The 20,786-nt window shown below is 43.6% G+C and overlaps 1 protein-coding gene across 1 annotated transcript in view; it reads left to right on the forward strand.

Annotated features, from left to right (window-relative positions):
* The window catches only part of PRSS12 (serine protease 12), a 95,673-nt gene that overhangs the window by 28,748 nt on the left and 46,139 nt on the right, over positions 1-20,786 (forward strand). The window contains exons 3-7 of the mRNA XM_044680550.1: positions 175-443; positions 4,144-4,294; positions 8,787-8,965; positions 16,245-16,386; positions 20,341-20,537. Of these exons, the coding sequence (XP_044536485.1) occupies positions 175-443; positions 4,144-4,294; positions 8,787-8,965; positions 16,245-16,386; positions 20,341-20,537 (938 nt within the window). The remainder of the gene's footprint in view (positions 1-174; positions 444-4,143; positions 4,295-8,786; positions 8,966-16,244; positions 16,387-20,340; positions 20,538-20,786) is intronic.

Here is a 20,786-nt window from a genome sequence, read left to right on the forward strand (position 1 = left end):
TAACTAGTGAAAAGAATGAAGCGATGGGGACTGGTTTGCCCAAGTTTTGACCAATTCCCTTGAAAGCTCTTTCCCCAGGCCTTCTCTTCCTCCTCGGTCCTCTCGTGTTCCCACACCCGCCGGCGCAGAGGCTAATTTTATAATGTAACTGTGGTTTTCTCCCCCCATCCCCAGGGCCAAAGGAACAGCCAAGCAGACCCCCATGTCTGAACTGGGCCTTATTCCCATTCACTGGAGCCACGTCCGCTGCCGAGGAGACGAAGACAACATAGTGCTTTGTGAAAGAGACGCCGGGCCCCATGGGACGTGTCCCCAGAAGATGGCAGCTGCGGTCTCCTGTAGCTTTTACCAGGGTACGAGGATAATAGCCAAGGATTTTCTCATTTCAATTTTACTGTGCTGTCAGCAAAAAGAGCAGCGGACGCGCAACCAGGAGGGACCAGGTTTCTAATACTGCCTCCCATGCTTCCTAGCAGTGATTTCACCAGCAATTTAACCTCTCTGAGACTCAATTTGCTCAGCTGTAAAATGGGAATGAGAACACCTTTAGAAAGTAACTCCCTGGGCTGTAAGGATTAAATGAGATAATGTGTGTAGAGTGCTTTATAAACCTTAAAATGAGATATATGTGTACATATAATATAGTATAATCATTTACATATTATATATCACTTATGTGATTTATAATATATTGCTAATATATGTAATGAAATATAATATGTTTATCACAGTAGTTGAACTGTATATCATATAGGTATATATTTTCATTGAGTCATTTCAGTCGTGTCTGATTTTCCTTTTAAGGTTTTCTTTGAAAAAGATACCGGAGTGGTTTGCCATTTCCTTCTCTAGCTCATTTTACAGATGAGGAAACTGAGGCAAACAAGATTAAGTGACTTGCCCAGGGTCATGCAGCTAGTATCTAAGGCTAGACTTGAACTCAGATAACTCCTGACTCCGGGCCCCTTGTGGCACCTACTTGTCTTATTTACTTATATGCAGATACATATATGCACATATATGTAAAATATACATTTCCGCTATTGCTATTATAACCACAAATGACCAGGTTTGGCTTGTTTCTTTTCTTAAAAAGAGTTACTTTAAATGCAGTATAATTTTGAAACGTCAGGCTCTATAGACTTCTGAAATCTTCCTCATAATGAGTGTAGCTAATAGCTGAATCACAATTTCCTTGGTTTTTATAAACTTACTTTTTTTTAATTAGATATTTTCCTTTGAAAGTCTGGGATCATGGGAAAAGCATTGGATTGAAGTCCAAAGACCAACTCTGCCCCTGACATCCGGAATGAATTTAAGCAGGCCACTTTCCCTCTCTCATCTTTAGCTTCTTGCACTATAAAATGAGAGGGTTGGACTCACTGGTCTCAAGGTGCCTACCGGTCCTAAATCCTACAATCCTTGACCCTTCATCCCCCACAACCCATCAGCTGCTGGTGCAGTACCTTTCTGTATTTATAGCTTCTCTGACAACAATCTCCTTCCCTTCCTTCCTTCCTCTACAATTGGAGTTCAGGACCTCTTCTCCTGCCTCATCAACAGAACATTCCTGATTGCTCTCCTTCCTTTCCAAACTACCCTCCTGCCAAAGTGATCTTCTTAATGTTTAGAGCCTGCCCATCCCCAATCTTAAGGAGGCATTTGGCCATTGGCCAGTAAGATAAAATGCACTCCTTCAAATGCGGCCTCAGCCACTTCCAGCTGTGTGACCCTGGGCAAGTCACTTGACCCCCATTGCCTACCCTTACCAATCTTCCACCTATAAGTCAATACACACAGAAGTTAAGGGTTTAAAATTAAAAAAAAAAATGCACTTCTTAGTGTGACATTCAAGCCCATCTACATTGAGGCTCAAACCAAAATTTCCATATTTATTTCACAGTATTCCTTTTCACATGTTCTCCATTCCAGACAAACATGCTAAGTAGCTAATCCCATTCTGACTTCTGTCGACTTCTGGAATTTACATAGTCTGTCCCATCAACTTGGACCATACTCCTTTCCCATTTCAACCTGTTAAACTTTTTCTCTCCCTTCAAATCTTAGGTCAGGCTCCAACTCTCCATGTAATCTTTCCTGATCATAATCATCAGTTTTTTAGGCTCATCCCACCCCCATAATAATAACTAATATTAGTAGAGCAGGCTAAGGTGTACTGAGCACTTTATTATTTGATGCTTACCGTCCTGGGGTGTAGGGTAGGTACTACAGGTGTTGTTATCTCCCTATTTTTCAGAGGAAGAAACTGAGATTCAGAGAGATGAAATGGGCGGGCAGCCCATCGTTGTGGGCTTGATGACTCAGTAACACTCGCCAAACCTGGGATGGAAAAGGATTAGCCTTTGGGAGCTCAGCATCACCTTCATCCTAGGGTGAGGCATGGAAGGAGGGTGTTACGAGGAAGGCAAATGTCGCCCAGAAGTTCAAGGCTTTCATTAAAATAATTGGTAGGAAGACTGACTTGAGACCTCAATTGGCTAAGATTTGGGCGATGGCATACGGTTTCTCCCAAAAGTCTTAATGCGATTTTACCTTTGGAAACATGGCACTATGACATTTGGGACACTGTATTTCTGAACCTTTTATTGCCCTTTAAAATAATCACATTTGTAATTAACATTTTCTATTATTGCTTCAGGAAATAAGTGAAACACTACTAGCAGTTAAGTCTAAACTACATTCACAATGAATAGATTTGTTACTCCCGTTTGTGCTTTTAAAAAGAATCACACAAGGGCAGCTGGATAGCTCAGTGGATTGAGAGTCAAGCCTAGAGACAGGAGGTCCTGGGTTCAAATCCAGCCCCAGACACTTCCCAGCTGTGTGACCTTGGGCAAGTCACTTGACCCCCATTGCCTACCTTTACCACTCTTCCACCTATAAGTCGATACACAGAAGTTAAGGGTTTAAAATTTAAAAAAAAAAAAAAAAAAAGAATCACACCAATGGTTTCTACCAACCTGTTATAATTCAGTGGAATTACTCGTTAGATTCTTGCTGGCAGTGTGGCCCAGGGATCAGGGATCATCAATCAGCGCTAATTTATAGCTTATCTATTCAGTGCAAGTGTGTATTAATGGATTCTGTGGATCCAGATACAAAGAATTAAATCATCCCTCCTCTCAAGCAGTAGGATTCTCTAATACAGACCGCCTGGGCATGTAGAAATACTTACAGAATAAATATAAAGGGACTAAATACAAATAAATACAATCAAGTTAAGTCCCATGGAGTAGGGGGTGCTGGCATTTGGGAAAATGAGGAAGGATCTTGTGTCAAAGGTGATGCTTGAATGACTTCTAGAAGGGAAAGAGAGGAAGGAAGGGAATCAAGGCAGCCAGATGGCTCAGTAGATAGAGCACCAAGCCTGGAGATAGGAGGTCCTGGGTTCAAATCAGACCTCAGACACTTCCTAGCTATGTGACCCTGGGCAAGTCACTTAACTAGTCCCCTTGCCTAACCCTGACCAGTCTTCTGCCTTGGAACCAGTACTTAGTATCAATTCTAAGCCAGAAGGTAAAGATTAAAGAAAGAAAGCAAAAAGGAGTGGAATCCAGGCACTGGGGGTAGCCAGTACAAATACACAAGCAGGAGGGATGGAATATCAGGGGAGAGAACTGGAGCACAGAGTAAAGGGAGGTGGTTATGATAATGCAATGAGGCTGGAAAGGAAGATTGTAGGTTGTAAAGGACTTTAAAATGAAAGCAGAAGAGTGAATTTGTAATTTTAGGGGCATAGGGAGCTATTGGAGTTTCTTGAGCAGGGGAATCGCTGGGTCAGACTCGTGCTTATGGAAAAGCTCTATGGCAGTATATGAGTTGAGGCAAGGAGTCTGATGCCATAATGCAGGCATTCGCTATGTGACTGGCGAGAAGGCATTGGATGAGAGAGAAGAGATGAGGTGGGGGGAGAAATGGCAAGACTTCCGAGCATGGTCCCTGTGCGAGCAGGCCTGGAAGTCGGGGTGTGTTTCCTGGCACAAGCCTGGCCTGCGCTGGGTCTGGCTTGTGTCGCTGCCCACCCTCGGGCACTTGGTCATTCCTCAGTGAGGGCCACCCCGGCTCTTGGGGGGCAGAGCGGCCAGTGACTCAGCTCTCCTTTCTCTGTCTTTGCACCCACAGCTCCTGCATGGACCCCGGTGCGACTCGTTGGTGGGCGCAGCATCCACGAGGGCCGTGTGGAGCTTTACCACGCAGGGCAGTGGGGCACGGTGTGTGACGACCAGTGGGATGACGCAGACGCCGAAGTGGTCTGTCGCCAGCTTGGCCTGAGGTTTGGCCGCCTGCTTTACTTGTTTGCTTGTTTTTAGTGAATGTGTATCAAAATCCAAGGCCCTGGGGCGGCTAGTGGCTAGAGAGGCCGGCCTGGGGGTGGCATAGTCTGAGTGCAAATCTGGCCTCAGCCACTTCCCAGCTGGGTGACCCTGGGCAAGTCACTTGACTCCCATTGCCCAGCCCTCACCACTCTTCTGCTTAGAACCAATGCACAGTATTTATTCTATTATTATTGTTATTGTTATTGTTATTATTATTATTATTATTATTAACAACCCTCACCTTCCGTCTTGGAGTCAATACTGTGTATTGGCTCCAAGACAGAAGAGTGGTAAGGGTAGGCAATGGGGGTCAAGTGACTTGCCCAGGGTCACACAGCTGGGAAGTGTCTGAGGCCAGATTTGAACCTAGGACCTCCCATCTCTAGGCCTGGCTCTCCATCCACTGAGCTACCCAGCTGCCCCCCACAGTATTTATTCTAAGGTGGAAGTTAAGGGTTTAAAAAAAATCCTAGGGCTGCCCTTTTCCAGTCAGGCTGCTGAAAGATAAGAAAGACTCACAGATCCAAAGTTGATAAAGACTTGGGAAACTGTCTTCCCCCCCCCTCGTTTACAGAGGAGGAAACTGAGGCCAGCAGAAAGGAAATGATCTGCCCAAGGTCACACAATGAGCAAGTAGCAACATGGGAGGGACCCAAACCCTGACCCTCTGACTCCATAGCCCCCTTCGAAGTCCTTTGTGCTGACTCACTGGCCCTTGGCTGTGTCTACGTCTCTTCTGGATGGTGCCCCCTTGGTGTCATCCCCATGAGCTGCCCCCAAACTAGCAGGGCACTCTGAAAGGCTCTGGGCCTCGGCCTTCCCTCCGGGACGGGAGTGGCGCTTTGTAGAGCACCGCTTAGAGCCCCCTCCTGCCCAGGCATCACAACTGTCTCTCTGGGGGCGACCCGTCCGCAGGATGGAAAGTGGCGTCCCCCTAGAGTCTTACCGTGGGTGGGGTTTGCGCCATAGTGTCACAGGGAGTGTCCGAGCTGGAGGGGACGAACTGAAAGGCAAACTGAGGCCCAAAGCTCGCATTCCAAGAGTGGAAGCAGTTGCAAACAGGTAAATATTTGGTGGCAAATTGTGGCTAAAAGGATTTTCTTTTGCATCGCACTTAGGAGCATATCAATAGCCAATGAAGCAATAAACACTTTATTAAGGACTTGCAGGGTGAATCTAATGCTCTCATTTTACAGATGAGGCCCAGGGAGTTTAAGAGGCTTGTCTGTGATTATTCAGGTAGCAAGTCACAGAGGCAGGATTTGAACCAGGGTCCTCTGACTCCTCATCCCTAGCTCTGAATCCCTCCCCAACATCTCGGCCCCTGACCCCTTCTCTCCACTCACACAGCCACCTCCTCGTTCAGGCCCTCATTACTGCTCAGCTAGGTGACTGCAGCAGCCTCCTCAGCGGTCTTCCTGCCTCCAGTCACTTCCTATTCAGCCCATTGTCCTCACTGGTGATTTCTAATAACTGACCTTACTAAATTAACCCTGGATGGCTCATATTGCCCCTAGGATACATATACACTCCTCTGGTATTCTTTTTTCTTTCTTTTTATTTTTAAGCGCTCATCTTCTATCTTAAAATCAATATTGAGTATTGCTTCCAAGGCAGAAGAGCGGTCAGGGCTAGGCAGTGGGGTTAAGTGACTTGCCCAGGGTCACACAGTCAAGAAGTGTCAGAGGCCAGATTTGAAGCCAGGATCTCCTGTCTCCAGGCCTGATTCTCAATCCACTGAGGCACGTAGCGGAAGCAAGCCCTTCACAGCTTCGCCTTTGCAGCCTCTGAGGATGTTGTTCCCTCTCTTTGCTCCCGTCACTGGGGCTCTCTGTGCCTCCAGCCCCCGACATTGCACCTCCCCGCGTGTGCCTGTGCCCCGCCTCCCCCCTGGAGCTCGCTCTCTCCCGGGCTCCATCTCCCCTGGAGCCCTCTCTTCCATTCCCCGCCGCTGACCTTTCCTGGTGCCCCAGAGGCCAGCGCTTCCCCTGCCAACAAGCCAGCCGTTGGGTGATGCCGCGGATGTTTCTTTCCTCTTTGAGTGCTGGCCGTACACAGCGCTGGCCCCACGGCTAGAATGCAGACGCTTTCTCTCAGTAGGGCCGGCCGGCGGCCCTCGGAGGAGCCCCTGAATGACAAGCGCTTGGATGGATCGCTCTCCTGACCGGCCCTTCCCAGCAGCCCTCCTTCTCCAGGCCTCCTTTGTCACGAGTCACCCGGCTGCCTCTTCAGCTCTTTACTTTCTCAGGTCCTTTGACCCTGCTTTCTCTCAACTGGCGGCCATAATTCTTTTACTTAGTTTCACCGTAACGCTAAGCATGACCATATTTAACGCACAAATGCCTGATTATTCCCCGCTCCTGACTAACGGGATTCCTCTGAATTCACAGGTGACTCGGGGGAAATGGAGGCTTATTTATATCCCTCCTCCTCCCCTCCCCCCCAAAAAATTAAAATTAAAAATCTCCATTTTTACCTTTTAATCCTAAATACTATGTGAAAGCATTGTCTCGAGGGAGTCTCCTCAAGGAAGGAAGGAAGCGGTGAAAAGAAATTTAAAATATTCAGCTACTTAGCAACCCAATGATTGCAAAGAAGAGCAAATTGTGAGAATCCTTTGGCTTTTGAAAATATTTGCCAAGGGGGCAGCTGGGTAACTCAGTGGATTGAGAGTCAGGCCTAGAGACAGGAGGTTCTAGGTTCAAATCTGGCCTCAGACACTTCCCAGCTGTGTGACCCTGGGCAAGTCACTTGGCCCCCATGGCCCACCCTGACCACACTAGGAGCCAATACACAGAAGTTAAGGGTTTAAAAAAAATTTTTAAAAAAAATGAAAATATTTGCCGAGGGGATAGGGACTGGCTTGTGATTTCACTAGGGGAGGGAACCCCCACCCTCCCAATGCTGGTCAGCACCTCCATTGCAACTCGGAGTCTCCAAGAGTTCTCCAGACGGCTGGGAGAATTAGGGAGCCACCCAGGGTCTCGGCACCAGTGTGTGCCACAGGTGGGACTTGCGAGGTTAGCTCTTTGTGTTTATCCATCCTTTATCGGCCGTATTAATAGCAGCCATCTTTCTGGAGCTGTGGGCAACCTTTGAGATTTGTTCCAACTTCAGATCTGTAATCCAGAGTCATTTCCCTTCCTTAAGCCTCAGTTTCCCCATCTATAAAATGAAGGCATTGGATAAAACAGCCTCTGAGGTCCTTTCCAGCCCTTGGTCTATGGCCCTAATGGTTCTACTTCAACAGGTAGTTATTGAGTTAGAGAACAATCTGAAAAAGAGGGAAATCCAATTCTTGGTGGAGAGAATCTGGGCAGCAACCCGTCAAGTTCCTCCAGTCTTACTGGACAGACATGAAGAAGACACACACCAAACGACGGACACCACCATTGGCATTAAAACGGATGCAGGCCGGCAGATTCTGGAATGGGGGCTATTTCAAAGCTGAAGCAAGGTCAGGGAGTTGGAGATACGGTTTGCAGGGGGTTAGGGAGAGGGAGAGGCCCTACCCCTCACACGCTGGGTGACGTCACTGGCTGGGCCTTGGTTTCCTCATCTGTAAAAATGGAAGGATTGGACATGACCAACCCTATCAGGCCTGGATTCAGGGACCTTTCACGCTTCAGTTTCGAAGTCCCTTCTCATTCTAGAGTTTTTGGTCTTTGGATAAGTTTTAGACAAATGTAAGCTGGCATTTCTGGAGCCAGCTTGGATCATCTTCGGAGAGCTGATTTATAGTGGGAGCCTTTATGCCTCGGAAATCAGCAAATGCTTGAAATCAGGGCTTGATTTATAATTTTGTTGATTGTTTCAAGTTAAGATAGTGATGGAGAAAATGTTAATAATGCAGATTGAACTAAAAGTATGTTGTATGTACATTTTTTTAGAAAGATAGTTGTTAAACACTTATCATACCCCTGAATATAATTAAATACTACTGAATACTATAAAGAGTAAAATGATTACTCCAATACGTAGTATAGCCTTAGGATACAAATGATAATATAAACTAGCATTTTTATATCTCTTTAAAATTGCAAAGTGCTTTACCAATGTTATCTCATTTGGTCCTCACAATAGCCTTCTAAAGTAAATGTTATTATTAACCCCATTTTACAGATGTGGAAATTGAGGACGAAAAAGGTTTAATGACTTCCCAGGGTCAGATAGCTAGTTAGGTATTTGAGACAAGATCTGAACTCAGGTCTTCCTGACTCCAAGTTTTGTACTCTGTCTACTGTGCCACCTAGGCACCCAATAGGTTCCGATGTCACACAATTCTCTGATGGAATGCACTCCTTCGAGAATGATTAGACACCATTAACCTTTACAACGCCCTTCCTCAACATGTCTGTCCATGTCTCTCTCAAAGACACTGTTCCTTGGGCAGGGGCCTGGGACACACTTGTAATATTTGTTTGTTTGTTTGTTGGTTGGTTGGTTCAGTGGGGTCGCCAAAGCGTGGTCCCGGGCCTATTTTGGGCAAGGATCTGGTTCCGTGATATTGGATGAAGTTCGATGCACAGGAAATGAGCTTTCCCTGGAGCAGTGTCCCAAGAGTTCCTGGAGAGAACACAACTGCGACCACCGGGAGGATGCTGGGGTCTCATGCACCCCTCTGACAGGTATGCAGGCTACCCCTCCTTCTCCAGCAATGTCCAGTCAAGCTTCACCCTGCTCTTCCCACCCCACTCTCCTATCAGCCCGTGGGGGAAATCAAATCCTCCAAGAATCTATGCCTACGGAGAAGTTTTAATTGGTCAAAGTCTACGGTGCCTGATTTCCTGGCCATGTGAATGGCTGGTCTTTTGGTTTGAAGAAGTCAGTTCTCTAAGACAGGGGCTGTTTTTTAAGCCTTAGCACATAGTAGGCTCTTAGTATAACTTATTGAATGATTGAAGAGCAGATTCTCATTTTGTTACCCGATGAACAGTCAATACCAAAGAACAGCATAGAAAATCACAATTAATACTCTTTATTTATCTGCTCCCCTGTGTGGTCCAAGGCAGATTTTGGAACTTCCAGGGAGAGTTCAGGTCCAGAGAAATGGCGATGCCAAGGCCAGTAGGAATCTAGTTTCCCCATCCAGTGGTAACAGGGCCGATGACAGGTGACGTCTCCCTTGGTGATCTCATCAGCTTCCGTGTGTTCAGTGATTACCTGTAGGAAGATAACTCCCAGACCTCTATATTCCTAGTCTCTCTCCTGAGCTCTAGTCCAACCAACATCACTAACTGCCTATAGGACATTATCAAATGAAGGCCCCAGAGAAGTCTCCAACTCAACGGGTCAAAAGCAGAATTCATTTTCTTTCCTTGCAAATCCATCCCTCTTCCAAACTTTCCCTCTCTATCAAGGGCACCACCATCATTCCATCCATTCGAGTTGGCAGCCATGGTGTTATCTTGACTCCTCACTCTCATTCTCTCCATGTATCTAATCTGTTGACAAATCTTGCTCCTACCTCCATGCTTTTTCTCCTAGTAGAGGCAATGTGGTTCTGGAATAACGAACCCTGATTTTAAATCTTGTTTCAGACACCCAAGGTTGCCTCTTTTCTGTTTTATATGATTTTGTAAATATTATGTATGCATAACCATGTGTCTGTTCTGCCCCCATCCCTTGTTAAAATATATAAGCTCCTTGAGAGCAGAGATGGGTTTGCTTTTATCTTTGTATCCTCTATCCCTAACACAGAACTGTGTACTTAATAAATGTTTGTTGATTGATAGCTCCATTTTGACTCTGGGACAGTTAGGATCGTGGTACTCAGAACAGGAAGGGACCTCAGAGGTCATTGGACCCAAGCCCCCACTTAAAAATGAGAAAACTGAGGCCTAGACAGGTAAGGTGATTGGTCTACAGACATTCAGCTAGTAATGACATTATCACAGACTAGAGGACAATGATGGAGTAGACAAAGCCTGATTCTTGAACTTAGGAGATCTGGTTCAAGGGGGAAGGGGAGACAAGAAAGTGTTTATTCAGCACCTATTATGAGCCAGAAGCTGGGCTAAATGCTTTATAATTCTTATTTCACTTGTTCTCCATAACAACCTTAGGAAGGAGGAGTTATTATTATCCCTATTTTAAAGAAAAGGAAACTGAGGCAGATGAGCGACTTGCTCAAGGTCACATAGCTTGTAAGTGTCCAAGGCCGGAAGCTGAATTTTTCTGACTCTATGCCCAGTGCTCTATGCCTTGGGCCATCTAGCTGCCTATCCAATCAAGGCCTGACTTGCCTTGCTGCGTGAGAATAGGTTTGTTAGCTCACCTTTCTGCCTCTTATCTTCCCCATTTGTAAAATAAAGATAATAATCACTGCCCTCCCTATCTCACAATTTCAGGGGGCCTTCTGTGAACCTTAAAGAGATAGAAAAATGGGAACTACCATTAATCACAGCAGCCAGAGCCTGAGAACAGTCCCTTGTATGTCCTAGAGCACCGATGGCAAACCTTTTAGAGACTGAGTGCCCAAAAGGCACCCTCCTGCTGCGTGTGAGCTGACCTCCTTATCCCAGACAGGGAAGAGAGGAAGCACTCCTGTTGGCTGGGCAGAGGGGTGGGTGATGGGAGAAATGTCCTCACATGCATGGAGAAGGAGAAGGAAGCAGCCTCCTCTAGCTTACGTGCCATAGGTTCACCAACATGGACCCAGGGGGATCTGGAAGTAAACGGACCAAAGAGCAGACAAACATGGGCACAAATCCATCCTACATCTAATATTAAGAATTATTTATCACCATCCTAAGAAAAGATTCCCTCACACAGTATTTCTTTTTCTTTTCTTCTCTTTAAAGAAAAAGTGGCCCATCTCCTTGGCAGTTCCTCTCCTTGATCTCATTCCCTCCCATTTCCTCTGTGAGCTTCCTCAGGATTATTTCCCTTTTTGGCTTTCATCTTCAATCTCTTCCTATCAATTGATCTAACCCACTGCCCACATATATATTTAGGTCTTCCTAATCCCTAAAAAGTCTTCAATTGACCTTGCTATCTCCTCACCCCACATCTCTCCTTTGTACTGTCAAATTTGAAAAATAGTCTGTATTTCCCTTCCCTGCAAGATTCTTTTATCTTAGTGCCTTGAAATCTAGCTTCCAACCATGTGACTAAAACCACTTTCTACAGAATGACCAATGATCCCTTAACTGTTAAGTCACAGATTCTCACTGGTTTAAGAAGAATAATAGAATATTTTCCCCAATCCTCAAGGGTGAGATAACACTTTAACTTTGAAGATAGAAGTCAATGGCAATAATACAGGAGAATTTGGGGCCAAGATAGAGTTCTCTGTGTGGTCCTCATATTGAATTTTATGTCATAGGTTTGAGCATGGGTCATTGCTACTTTCACTGTACTCAGAGGATCTCTAGGCACTAATTATATTTTGACATAGAGAAGAGATACACCAGAGACTTCTAGCACCCATAAGGCAAAAAGCAATGGGTGTCCCTTGGTGGGAACAGTATAAGGTGATGTGTCCAAATCAGGAAAATACTTTTTATTAATAGAAAAAGGCAAAAAATGAACATTCATGAAGAAAGCAGTCTAACACACAAAAGACATATGAGAATTCTGTTTCCTGAAAGAGTTTAGCACTGGCCCAGTAGTGCCAAAGGGGAGTATCCTGGAGCCACCAGCAGAACAAGGAAGAGAGACTCAGAAAAGAATTTCCCTACCTGTCAGTGAATGGTTGTGCAAACTGTTTCTGAAGGCGGTGAGGACATCAAGACACAAGCAGTCCAAGGGGTTGTGAATTCCTCCAGGAACCTATGATCCCTGCGTGCTATGATTTTCTATGTTTGTGTGTACATTCCACCATGGATTCTGTGTACATTCATAGAATAGGTTGTTTGTTTTATCCTCCCCAAGTTCATTGGTGGAACATTATTCTTGTTATGTAAATTTAGTTTAGTAAATGTTTTGGATGAGCGCCATTTTGGATGATTTTGTAATAATTAAAATTAAATTATGAAGCTGCTAGTAGCTTTATTACATCAAAGTAGTGATAGTAAAGAGAGGGAAATGCACCACCAGAGGCTCCTTCAGGTTCCAAACTCCAGCCAGAAGACCGCAGAGAGAGAGCACCCAGTTCCTTGGTCTTGCCTTATAAGCAATTTTCTCCACCCACTAGCTCTCCCATGTCACATCTCAGGAACCAATCATAGTTCTTTAATTTGCCTGGCACTGCCGGGGTGGGGGTGGGGGGCAGAGCTTGTAGGATCAGTTTCCCATCTGGTTGGTTTCAACTTCCTTTCTCTGAGGGTTTCTCTGTACTTGCACATCTCAATGGTAAAAGACCTCCAGGTCACTGATTGATGATGTCAAAAAAAAACAACATAATGGTGGGGGAGGGGGAGGAATTCCCTCCCCACAATTTGTTAAATGGAAAACATTCTAGTGGGAGCTCAAAAACTACAATTGCTAGTTTAAAAAAAAAAAAAAAAAAGGTTAGTTCCTCAACACTGGAGTTATCTCCTGAAGCCCAAAAGTGAGTTGTAGCAGTGTGGTCACCCCCACCCCCTCCTTGCAGATCTCTAATTAGTCACTGTGAGTACCAATCTAGAGAAGAGTGGGAGAGAGATTCAAGTTCCAGGTCCCACACCCATGCCATACTCACACTCTACTAGCTTAGGTGCCCCTTGAACTTTTCTGGTATTACAATTTCCCCTTAGAAAGTGCAATATCGTATGTGCCTCTGGTTAGAGTTCTTTAGAGATATAAGTCGGTTATGTGTAATGATTCATTGGGGAGATTAGGCGTGTAAATCTGGGAGAGTTCTACATGCTTGTTTCCCAATGGAATCACAGGAGGGGTTGCATGGATAGAATTTTACTCCCCAGGACTCTCTTACCCAGCATCCCATTTGCATGCTCTCACTGAGTGCAAACACTGTATGCATACACAGGAAGGATAAAGTTCTGGTTGACTCTGCCTCTCACTCTCTCTTCCCCTGATAGTGGCTGTGGAAGCTGACTTTGAGCCAGGCAGGAGAATTTACTCATGTAGTCTTATTTTTGTTTGATAATTAGGTTTTATACTTCTGTTTTTTATACTTTCTACTTCAAGTGATTATTAATAAACTTGATAAAAGTTAATACTTGGAGTTATTGATATTGATTTAAATCTTACACTGGAAAAAGAAACTTATTCATTCTGATCCTCCAGCAGGAGATGGGATAGGGCAAAGAGAGAGAGAGAAAGTCCAGTCATAACTAGGCAATATACAATTTCCTGATAGTTCCCCCCCCCAAAAAAAAGTTTCTAGATATTAGGAATATCTAGTTACTACCTCTAAAATTCTCATCTCAGTTGTATCTTGTTCTAGCAGCAGAATAAACATATTGACTGCCATTTCTTTAAGTGATACTTTAGTTTGCTTATTATGCATTTGAAATTAAATAAAAAGCACATAGTCTACCCTTCGTGAAGATGAGAGATCCACAGGTTTGCAGAGTGCATGGTTTGGGACTTTCAAAAAATTATTAGTTGTGCTGATTTTTCTCTCCTTTTTTTGTCTTTAAAAAAATATTATTTGTTATATTGAATAGCTCTGGGAGGGTGAGTGGGAAGGGTACTATGGAATAAACTGTGATTATGTTAAAAAACACACAAAAGAATTCAACAAAAACCATATTTTTTAAAAAAGGAGCTAGCTAGCAAGTTTGTGTCATTCTAAGGACCTGGAAAGGAGGAAGGATCACTCTGGAAGAGGAGATCTAAATGATTGGCATTTTGTAAACCAGATTTGGATTTTGCCAATGAAAACTAGCAGCAGGTTTGGAGCTACACATTTAATAGAGATGAGAACTTTAAAATTAGTTTTTAATAATTGCTCAGAAAGTGAGGAAGAAAAATCCTCGTGATGGTTATCATTTGTCGATTCAAGCTGTTACAGTTATTGAGGTAGGAGAATGAGCTGAGGAAGGCTGCTTTTTAAAAAATTTCTCCTTGAAAGGCAATGCACGATGAGTTTCGATGGAAAGCCATGTGCCAGCAGGGGAGTGAGTTCCCAGGGCCTTTCGACCTGGGCCCAGGCTCAGGGTGTTGGACACTTTGGCCTTCCTCGTTTGCCAGGGCCACCTAATGGTTATACTTGCATCACATTTATGCATGTACATGTTGTGTCCCACCCCTAGAATTTAAGCCCTTGAGGGCCCAGGATGAGAACTTCAGACCTTATGGTATTCCCCAATTTGTAGCCACTGGGTATACAAAGAAATGAAGAGAACAAATTTAGGCTCACCCAAAGGATGCCAGAGAAACACATGACGGGCTTATGGGCGATATAATATGTTGCCAGTCAAGAATTGCTCAGGAGAAGATGGTTTAAAGGATATCTTCAGAGAGCTCTAATATTGGAAGAAGAGATGGGTTTGTGATGTAGAGAAATACAAAAATAACCAATGGATTGCTGGTAGTCTTCACTATTATCCACACCATAGCAAGAGAGCGAGAGGAAGGACTCCCCCTCACCTCCCCCCTCCATTCTGTCCCCCAGAACATGGAAGTGCTCAAGATGAGGAAGCATGGATGGCTTGTAACCTTCATTCCTGGAGGAATGACCCTCAATGATGAGCTCACAGATAGACCAAAGTAGGAGGGAGAGCTGACGCCAAGAAGAGCACAGTGTTTTTTGAACCCTTAATTAATATTTGTTGAATGGAGTGGAGTTTACCTTAGAAAGTTAGAGTTTATCCATTCCTTACAAAGGTTTTATTCCACCCAAGATTATTGAAAATTCCTTTGAGGTTTCTTTCCGATTGTGCGGTCTCTTCTTTGCAGATTTCTTGATGGAAGGGACTATATCTTTTTTGCCCTTTTGTCTCCATGCCTGGCATGTAGCCGGATGAAAGATGTCTTTTCAACTTAAATTCTTGTATTTAGTAGGTAAAATCTTCTGGCTCTGCTAATTTTATTTTGCCTCAGTTCATATGACTTTATATTTCTCTGAATATTCATTGACCATTTTTATGGCACAATAATATTCAATTGTACCCATATATATATGTACTATATTATATATAATATTATATACATATATATTAGTAATTTCCCAGCTGATGAACGACATTTTTTCTTACTTTTTTGCAATCACACAGTGTTGATAGGAATATTTCGCTGCATATTGGACCTCTGCTTCTGTCTCTGACCTCCTCGGAGTATATTCTCAATAATGAGATCACCGGATCAAAGGGAATGGACAGTTTAGTCTCTCCTGGCCCTGGATTTATTTATCAAAGAACAAAGACCTCACTTGTACGTCATTGGGGGATCTGTGTAAGACATAAATAGATGCCTGAGGCTCCTGAGGAATTTATTGTGAAGGCTTTGAAACCCTTCTTTATACAAGATAGCTCTTTGCTGTGTCTGCCCTTTTCCTTAGGATAACCAAAGAACTTTTTTCTTGTCTTTTTTTTTTCTTTTGAAATCTTGAATTGTTACTGAGCTCCTCTGACTTTCACCTTTGGAGTAGAAATGGCCCATGTCTGGGGATCAGGACGGATGAGGCCAGAACAAAGAAGGGGTGGATTTTCTACCAGATACAGCTCATCCTGAGGAGAAGGGACATAAGTAGTTGTCTTAGGGTCATCTGTAATCTTTAATATGCAGAAGGAGATTAATAAATGGGAAAGAATATTTTACTTGGTAGAATGGGTGTAAAGAAGGAAATTGGGACCAACTTTCAGAGACAAAGGAGGGAGAGAAAGCCTTCCTCCCTTCCTAATGCATAGCACACAGGGGCAGGCCTACACAAACATTTGTGCCCGTGAGGGCAGAGCAGCTCCTTCACCACAAGCGAGGGTAACGTGGCTGAATGAAGTTCCTTAAAACCTTTACAGTGAAATGAAAAAGCCCATTTGGCCTTTCTGGGTGAGGACTGATTCTTGTTTCTTTCCGCAGATGGGACCCTGAGACTAGCAGGCGGGAAGGGCAGTCACGAGGGACGGTTGGAAGTGTATTACCGTGGCCGATGGGGCACCATCTGTGATGACGGATGGACAGAGAGGAACACCCAGGTGGCTTGTCGGCAGCTGGGATTTAAGTAAGAGCCTTCTCACTGTACATTGAAACCCTCAGCGCCCTTCACGTACTTGTGCTTGCTGCTGAGACTATGAACCCTGCAGGCATGGATACCTGCAATTAGAGCACTGGGTTTGGAGGAAGAGCACCAGGGTTCAAATCTTGACTCGCTCTGCTCCTCACAGTCTGTGTGACCCTGGGCAAGTCACTTCTGTCTCCAGGCTTGTTTCCTCCTCTATATAAATAAAGCTTTAGGACTAGATCTGTAAGGAGAAGCCTGCCATCTTTAAGCCATGTGGCACATGTTCTGGAGCATGTGGGAAGGGGCTGCTCCCTTCCCCCTCTCCATGCGTGCCTGAGGGCATTTCTCACAAGACCCACCCCTTTGCCTAGCAGCCCAGTGGGAGGCTTTCTCCTTCCCCTGTCTGGGGTAAGGTGGGGGAAGGGGCTCCCAGGCCATGTGAGGGGTACAGTTTGGGCACTCAGTCTCTAAAAGGTTCACCACCATTGTCTAAGTCTAAGTTGCTTAGGAGAAGTAGGGCAGGAGAACAAGCATTTTAAAAAATTTTTTTAATTTTTATTTTGAATATTTTCCCCTAGTTACATGTTTCATGTTCTTTCCCTCTCCCCCAATACCCCCTAACTCCCCTTAATCGACGCACAATTCCACTGGGTTTTACATGTATCATTGATCAAGACCTAATTCCATATTATTGATAGTTGGACTAGAGTTATCGTTTAGTGTCTTCATCCCCAATAATATCCCCATCAGCCCATGTGAGAACAAGCATTTTTATAAGGAGGATATTTTCCTTTTGGGCTTATTCTCTCTTTTCCCGCCTTTGATCAAGAAGACTAATATAATCCGTGGGAGCTGTGGGCTGCATTGCGGTCCTTTCCTGGCTTTTCAAGTAACTTTTGGGGTTGCTGACATGACTTGGAGAGTCTTTTCTAGAATAGCATCTCCTGTGGCCAGTGGATCACCAGGGGCAGTCCTGGCGTCACAGGGCCTGAGCTGGAGAAGAGGGCAAGGTTCACCGCTTGGCTATTACATTCCCCCTGATCTCAGACCAGGGTGATGATGTCTACTTTTGGATCAGGAAAACAGTTATCCTTGTCATGAAAGTGACCTTCAGAATTCACCCTTAACTTCATAGTCTGGAAGTCTGAAAGCCATCAGTCACACTTCTGTGGGAAATGCTTCATGGTTCACATACACCAAATTCCTGAAGGGTGGATGTGGCCTAAGAGTTCAATGCAAACTCTCGAATGGTTTTTGTCTTTGATTTTCTACATCTCCCTTGCCAGGCTTGGAAGAGAAATAAGATACAGATAATATTTTTTTTTTCAAAGATAATCATGTAAAAGGTCATTTCAATGGTGCCTAAACTTGGCTAATTCCAAGTTTCTAGTTAATCCTTTCAAATAAAAAAATGAAAAGCCACACAAAGACAGTGTCATTCAGGCTGAAAAATAAATCTAGTCACTACATGCATTTCAGTTTCTGAAGACACCTCCCCAGGCACACTTTAGGGAATGGACACTGTGCCTAGATAGCAGTTCTGGGCTCTCCAGACCCACATTTTTTGACCTTTTCCATGAAGGTCTTTCTTGATCCCCACCATTTTCCTTATCCTCTCCTTCAAACCATCTGATATCTAATGGCTTTGAAATTTTTTTTTTTGCATTTATTCTCCTTATGTTTAATATGTATCTATTTTAAAATATGGTTATGGTCTCCCCTCTTATAATATAGGCTAGTGAGAGTAGGGATTGTTTTGTTCTTTATAGCTGTGTCTCCAGTTTCTAGAGCAGGACCTGGTTCACAGTTAGTCCTTCTTGATGTTGTAATTATTTCCCTTCTTGCCCTATTAATTGAAAATACTGGTAGCTCTTTACAAATCTGATCGTCTTAAAGAAACAGCATGGCATGGTGGTTAGAGGACTGGAACTGGAAAATAGAACTCCTAGGTTTGAATCCCAACTGCAAAGTCACTTACTATCTCTTATTCTGTTTCCTTATCTATAAAATGGAGATAATAATACCTTTGGTCATTATCTCACAGGATCATTGTTGGAATCAGATAAAATAATACCTGTAAAGGCCTTGGAGACCATAAAGCACCATGGGAACAAGGGTTGTTCTTTTCTTTGTTATCAGTACCACCAGATGGTTGATGGGATTCCATCACTTCCCACTTATCCCATGTAAGGGTTAAATTAGGAGTTTCGACAAAATAAGAGGGCAGCTTTTAATAACTTGAGTTTTAATGAGAATATAATAGAATTGTAAATTAATATTATCCCTTTAAGCCAGAGAAAAGAAAACTTCTAGCAGCTTTTAACAATTAACAATTTAGTTTTATTAAAAGAGATAGTAAAAGAATATAGTAAAGGAGACAAATAGAGGAAAGAGGTAGAGAAAGAAATTTCCTCATGTCTATGCTAGTTATCCTATAACTGCCTATGACTGCCATTAGAGAAAGTTCAGCTGGTCACCCTTCAGCTCAGCTCAGCAAGCAGAATATATATATATATAGTCTCCCCTCTGATGATATAGGCTAGTGAGAGTAGGGTTGGTTGCTGGTGGTGTGGGACCACCAACTAATCACCAACCCACACCACCAGCAACCAACCCCCAACGACCAATTACCAATGACAAACTACCAACGACCAACCACCTCCCAACCCCCCCAAAAGGTCAAAAAGCCAAAAAGAACCCCTTTCAATCCTCACGCTGGCTTTTTATAACCCCTTCTTACCTCACTTCCTGTCTCTCTAGTTTCTACTTCCTTTCACTGTGGGCTGGTATATCTTCACACATCTACAGTAAAAGGACCTCCAGGTCCCCAGTTAAATTGGAGAAAGGGATTAAGAATTCCCTTTCACACCGAGGACCAGAATCGTTTGGGAGGCAGGCTAGCAAGAGCAGTGTTCACTTCCCTGGGTCGCATGCTTTTCTTCTTATCAGAAATTTCATGAGGCATATGACTTTCTATAGTTCAAACCAAGAGGCCCAAATCCCAAGGACTTTTGATTTTTCTCTTCAGTATTGGAGAGAAAGTATGGACCAATCAGGATCAGCATCATGTATTGTATGGGAAAAAGGTATCTCGTGTGATCATGAGAAAGAAGATGGTCTGGTCATTTCCAACTAGTGCAATTCAACTCACTCTTGGGAATTCAGGGATCAGAGTGGGTTAATCCAAAACATGGATTTTTCTCTTTAAAAGATGGCTAGGAATTTTAAACCTTAACAGAAATGCCTGTTTGTTCCTTCCATAAAAACGATAAACATCTTAACATAACATTATCCGGTTTGCTTGCCACAGTGATGATATAAGATTGGGAGGTAGGAAGTAGTTGTGTTCCATGTGGAACAATCTATAGACACATGGGCAGAATAATCTGAAAACCCTGCAATGATAATGTTAACAGCAATAGCTTTCATCTGTATAGCTACTAAAGGTTTGTAAGGAACTTTCCAGGTTATCTTATTTATAATTCTCTCATTTGATAATTATTATTTCTAGCTCTTATTCAATAACTGATTCAATAACTCAATTAGATAACAAATCATTAACTGCAGGATAGAAATAGATGAGCACGGTGACTCGGTATTTATAAGGGACAAACTAATTTAAAATGTATCTCTTATTCCTTTGTAGTTCTCTGGCAAATAGAACAAGGAGGGAAGCAGACTGGGTTCTAGATTTTGCCCAAACTTGAGAATGGCAAAGGAGTTTATGCATCATCCTCAAAATACACAACCCAGCCCAGAATAATCAGAAATTGTTAATATTATCAGATATTCTGGGGAGTTCCATCATTTTAGATTTTTGTTATCCTGATTGTAAGAGGAAGAGAATAAATACTGAACTCATCTGAATAACATGAAATTTAATTAATGCTCATTGATGTTTGGGGTTCACAAGAGGCAGCAGTTATAAAAAATAGTCATACTTCTTTCCCCCAGGTATGGCAAACAGGCCTCCGGTCGCCATTTTGGAGAAAGCATAGGGCCCATCTGGTTGGATGAAGTCAGCTGTTCAGGAAAGGAGACCGCTTTCCTTCAGTGCTCCAGAGGAAAGTGGGGAGAACACGACTGCAGTCACCAAGAAGACATTCACATCACTTGCCATCCGGACAACGATTTGCACAGATTCTCTCTGAGTAAGCTAGCTCTCTTTCCCTCTGACCACCAGGGTTCCTTTTGCCTTGGACCTCAGCTGGCTCCTAGCCTCTTACTTTCAGCGTAATGTCATTACTAGCTATGGTGGCTCACGTTAAAGATTAAATCATTATATCTGTCCATCAGAGGAGGGACTATAAATCCTGACACCAGGCTTAACACCACTAAGAGAAGCAGAGTGATTCACTTTTTTTTTTTTAATTATTTCTATTTATTTATTTATTTTTTTT

Source organism: Gracilinanus agilis, chromosome 6 (genome assembly GCF_016433145.1).
Source record: "Gracilinanus agilis isolate LMUSP501 chromosome 6, AgileGrace, whole genome shotgun sequence".
Classification (NCBI taxonomy): Eukaryota; Metazoa; Chordata; class Mammalia; order Didelphimorphia; family Didelphidae; genus Gracilinanus; species Gracilinanus agilis.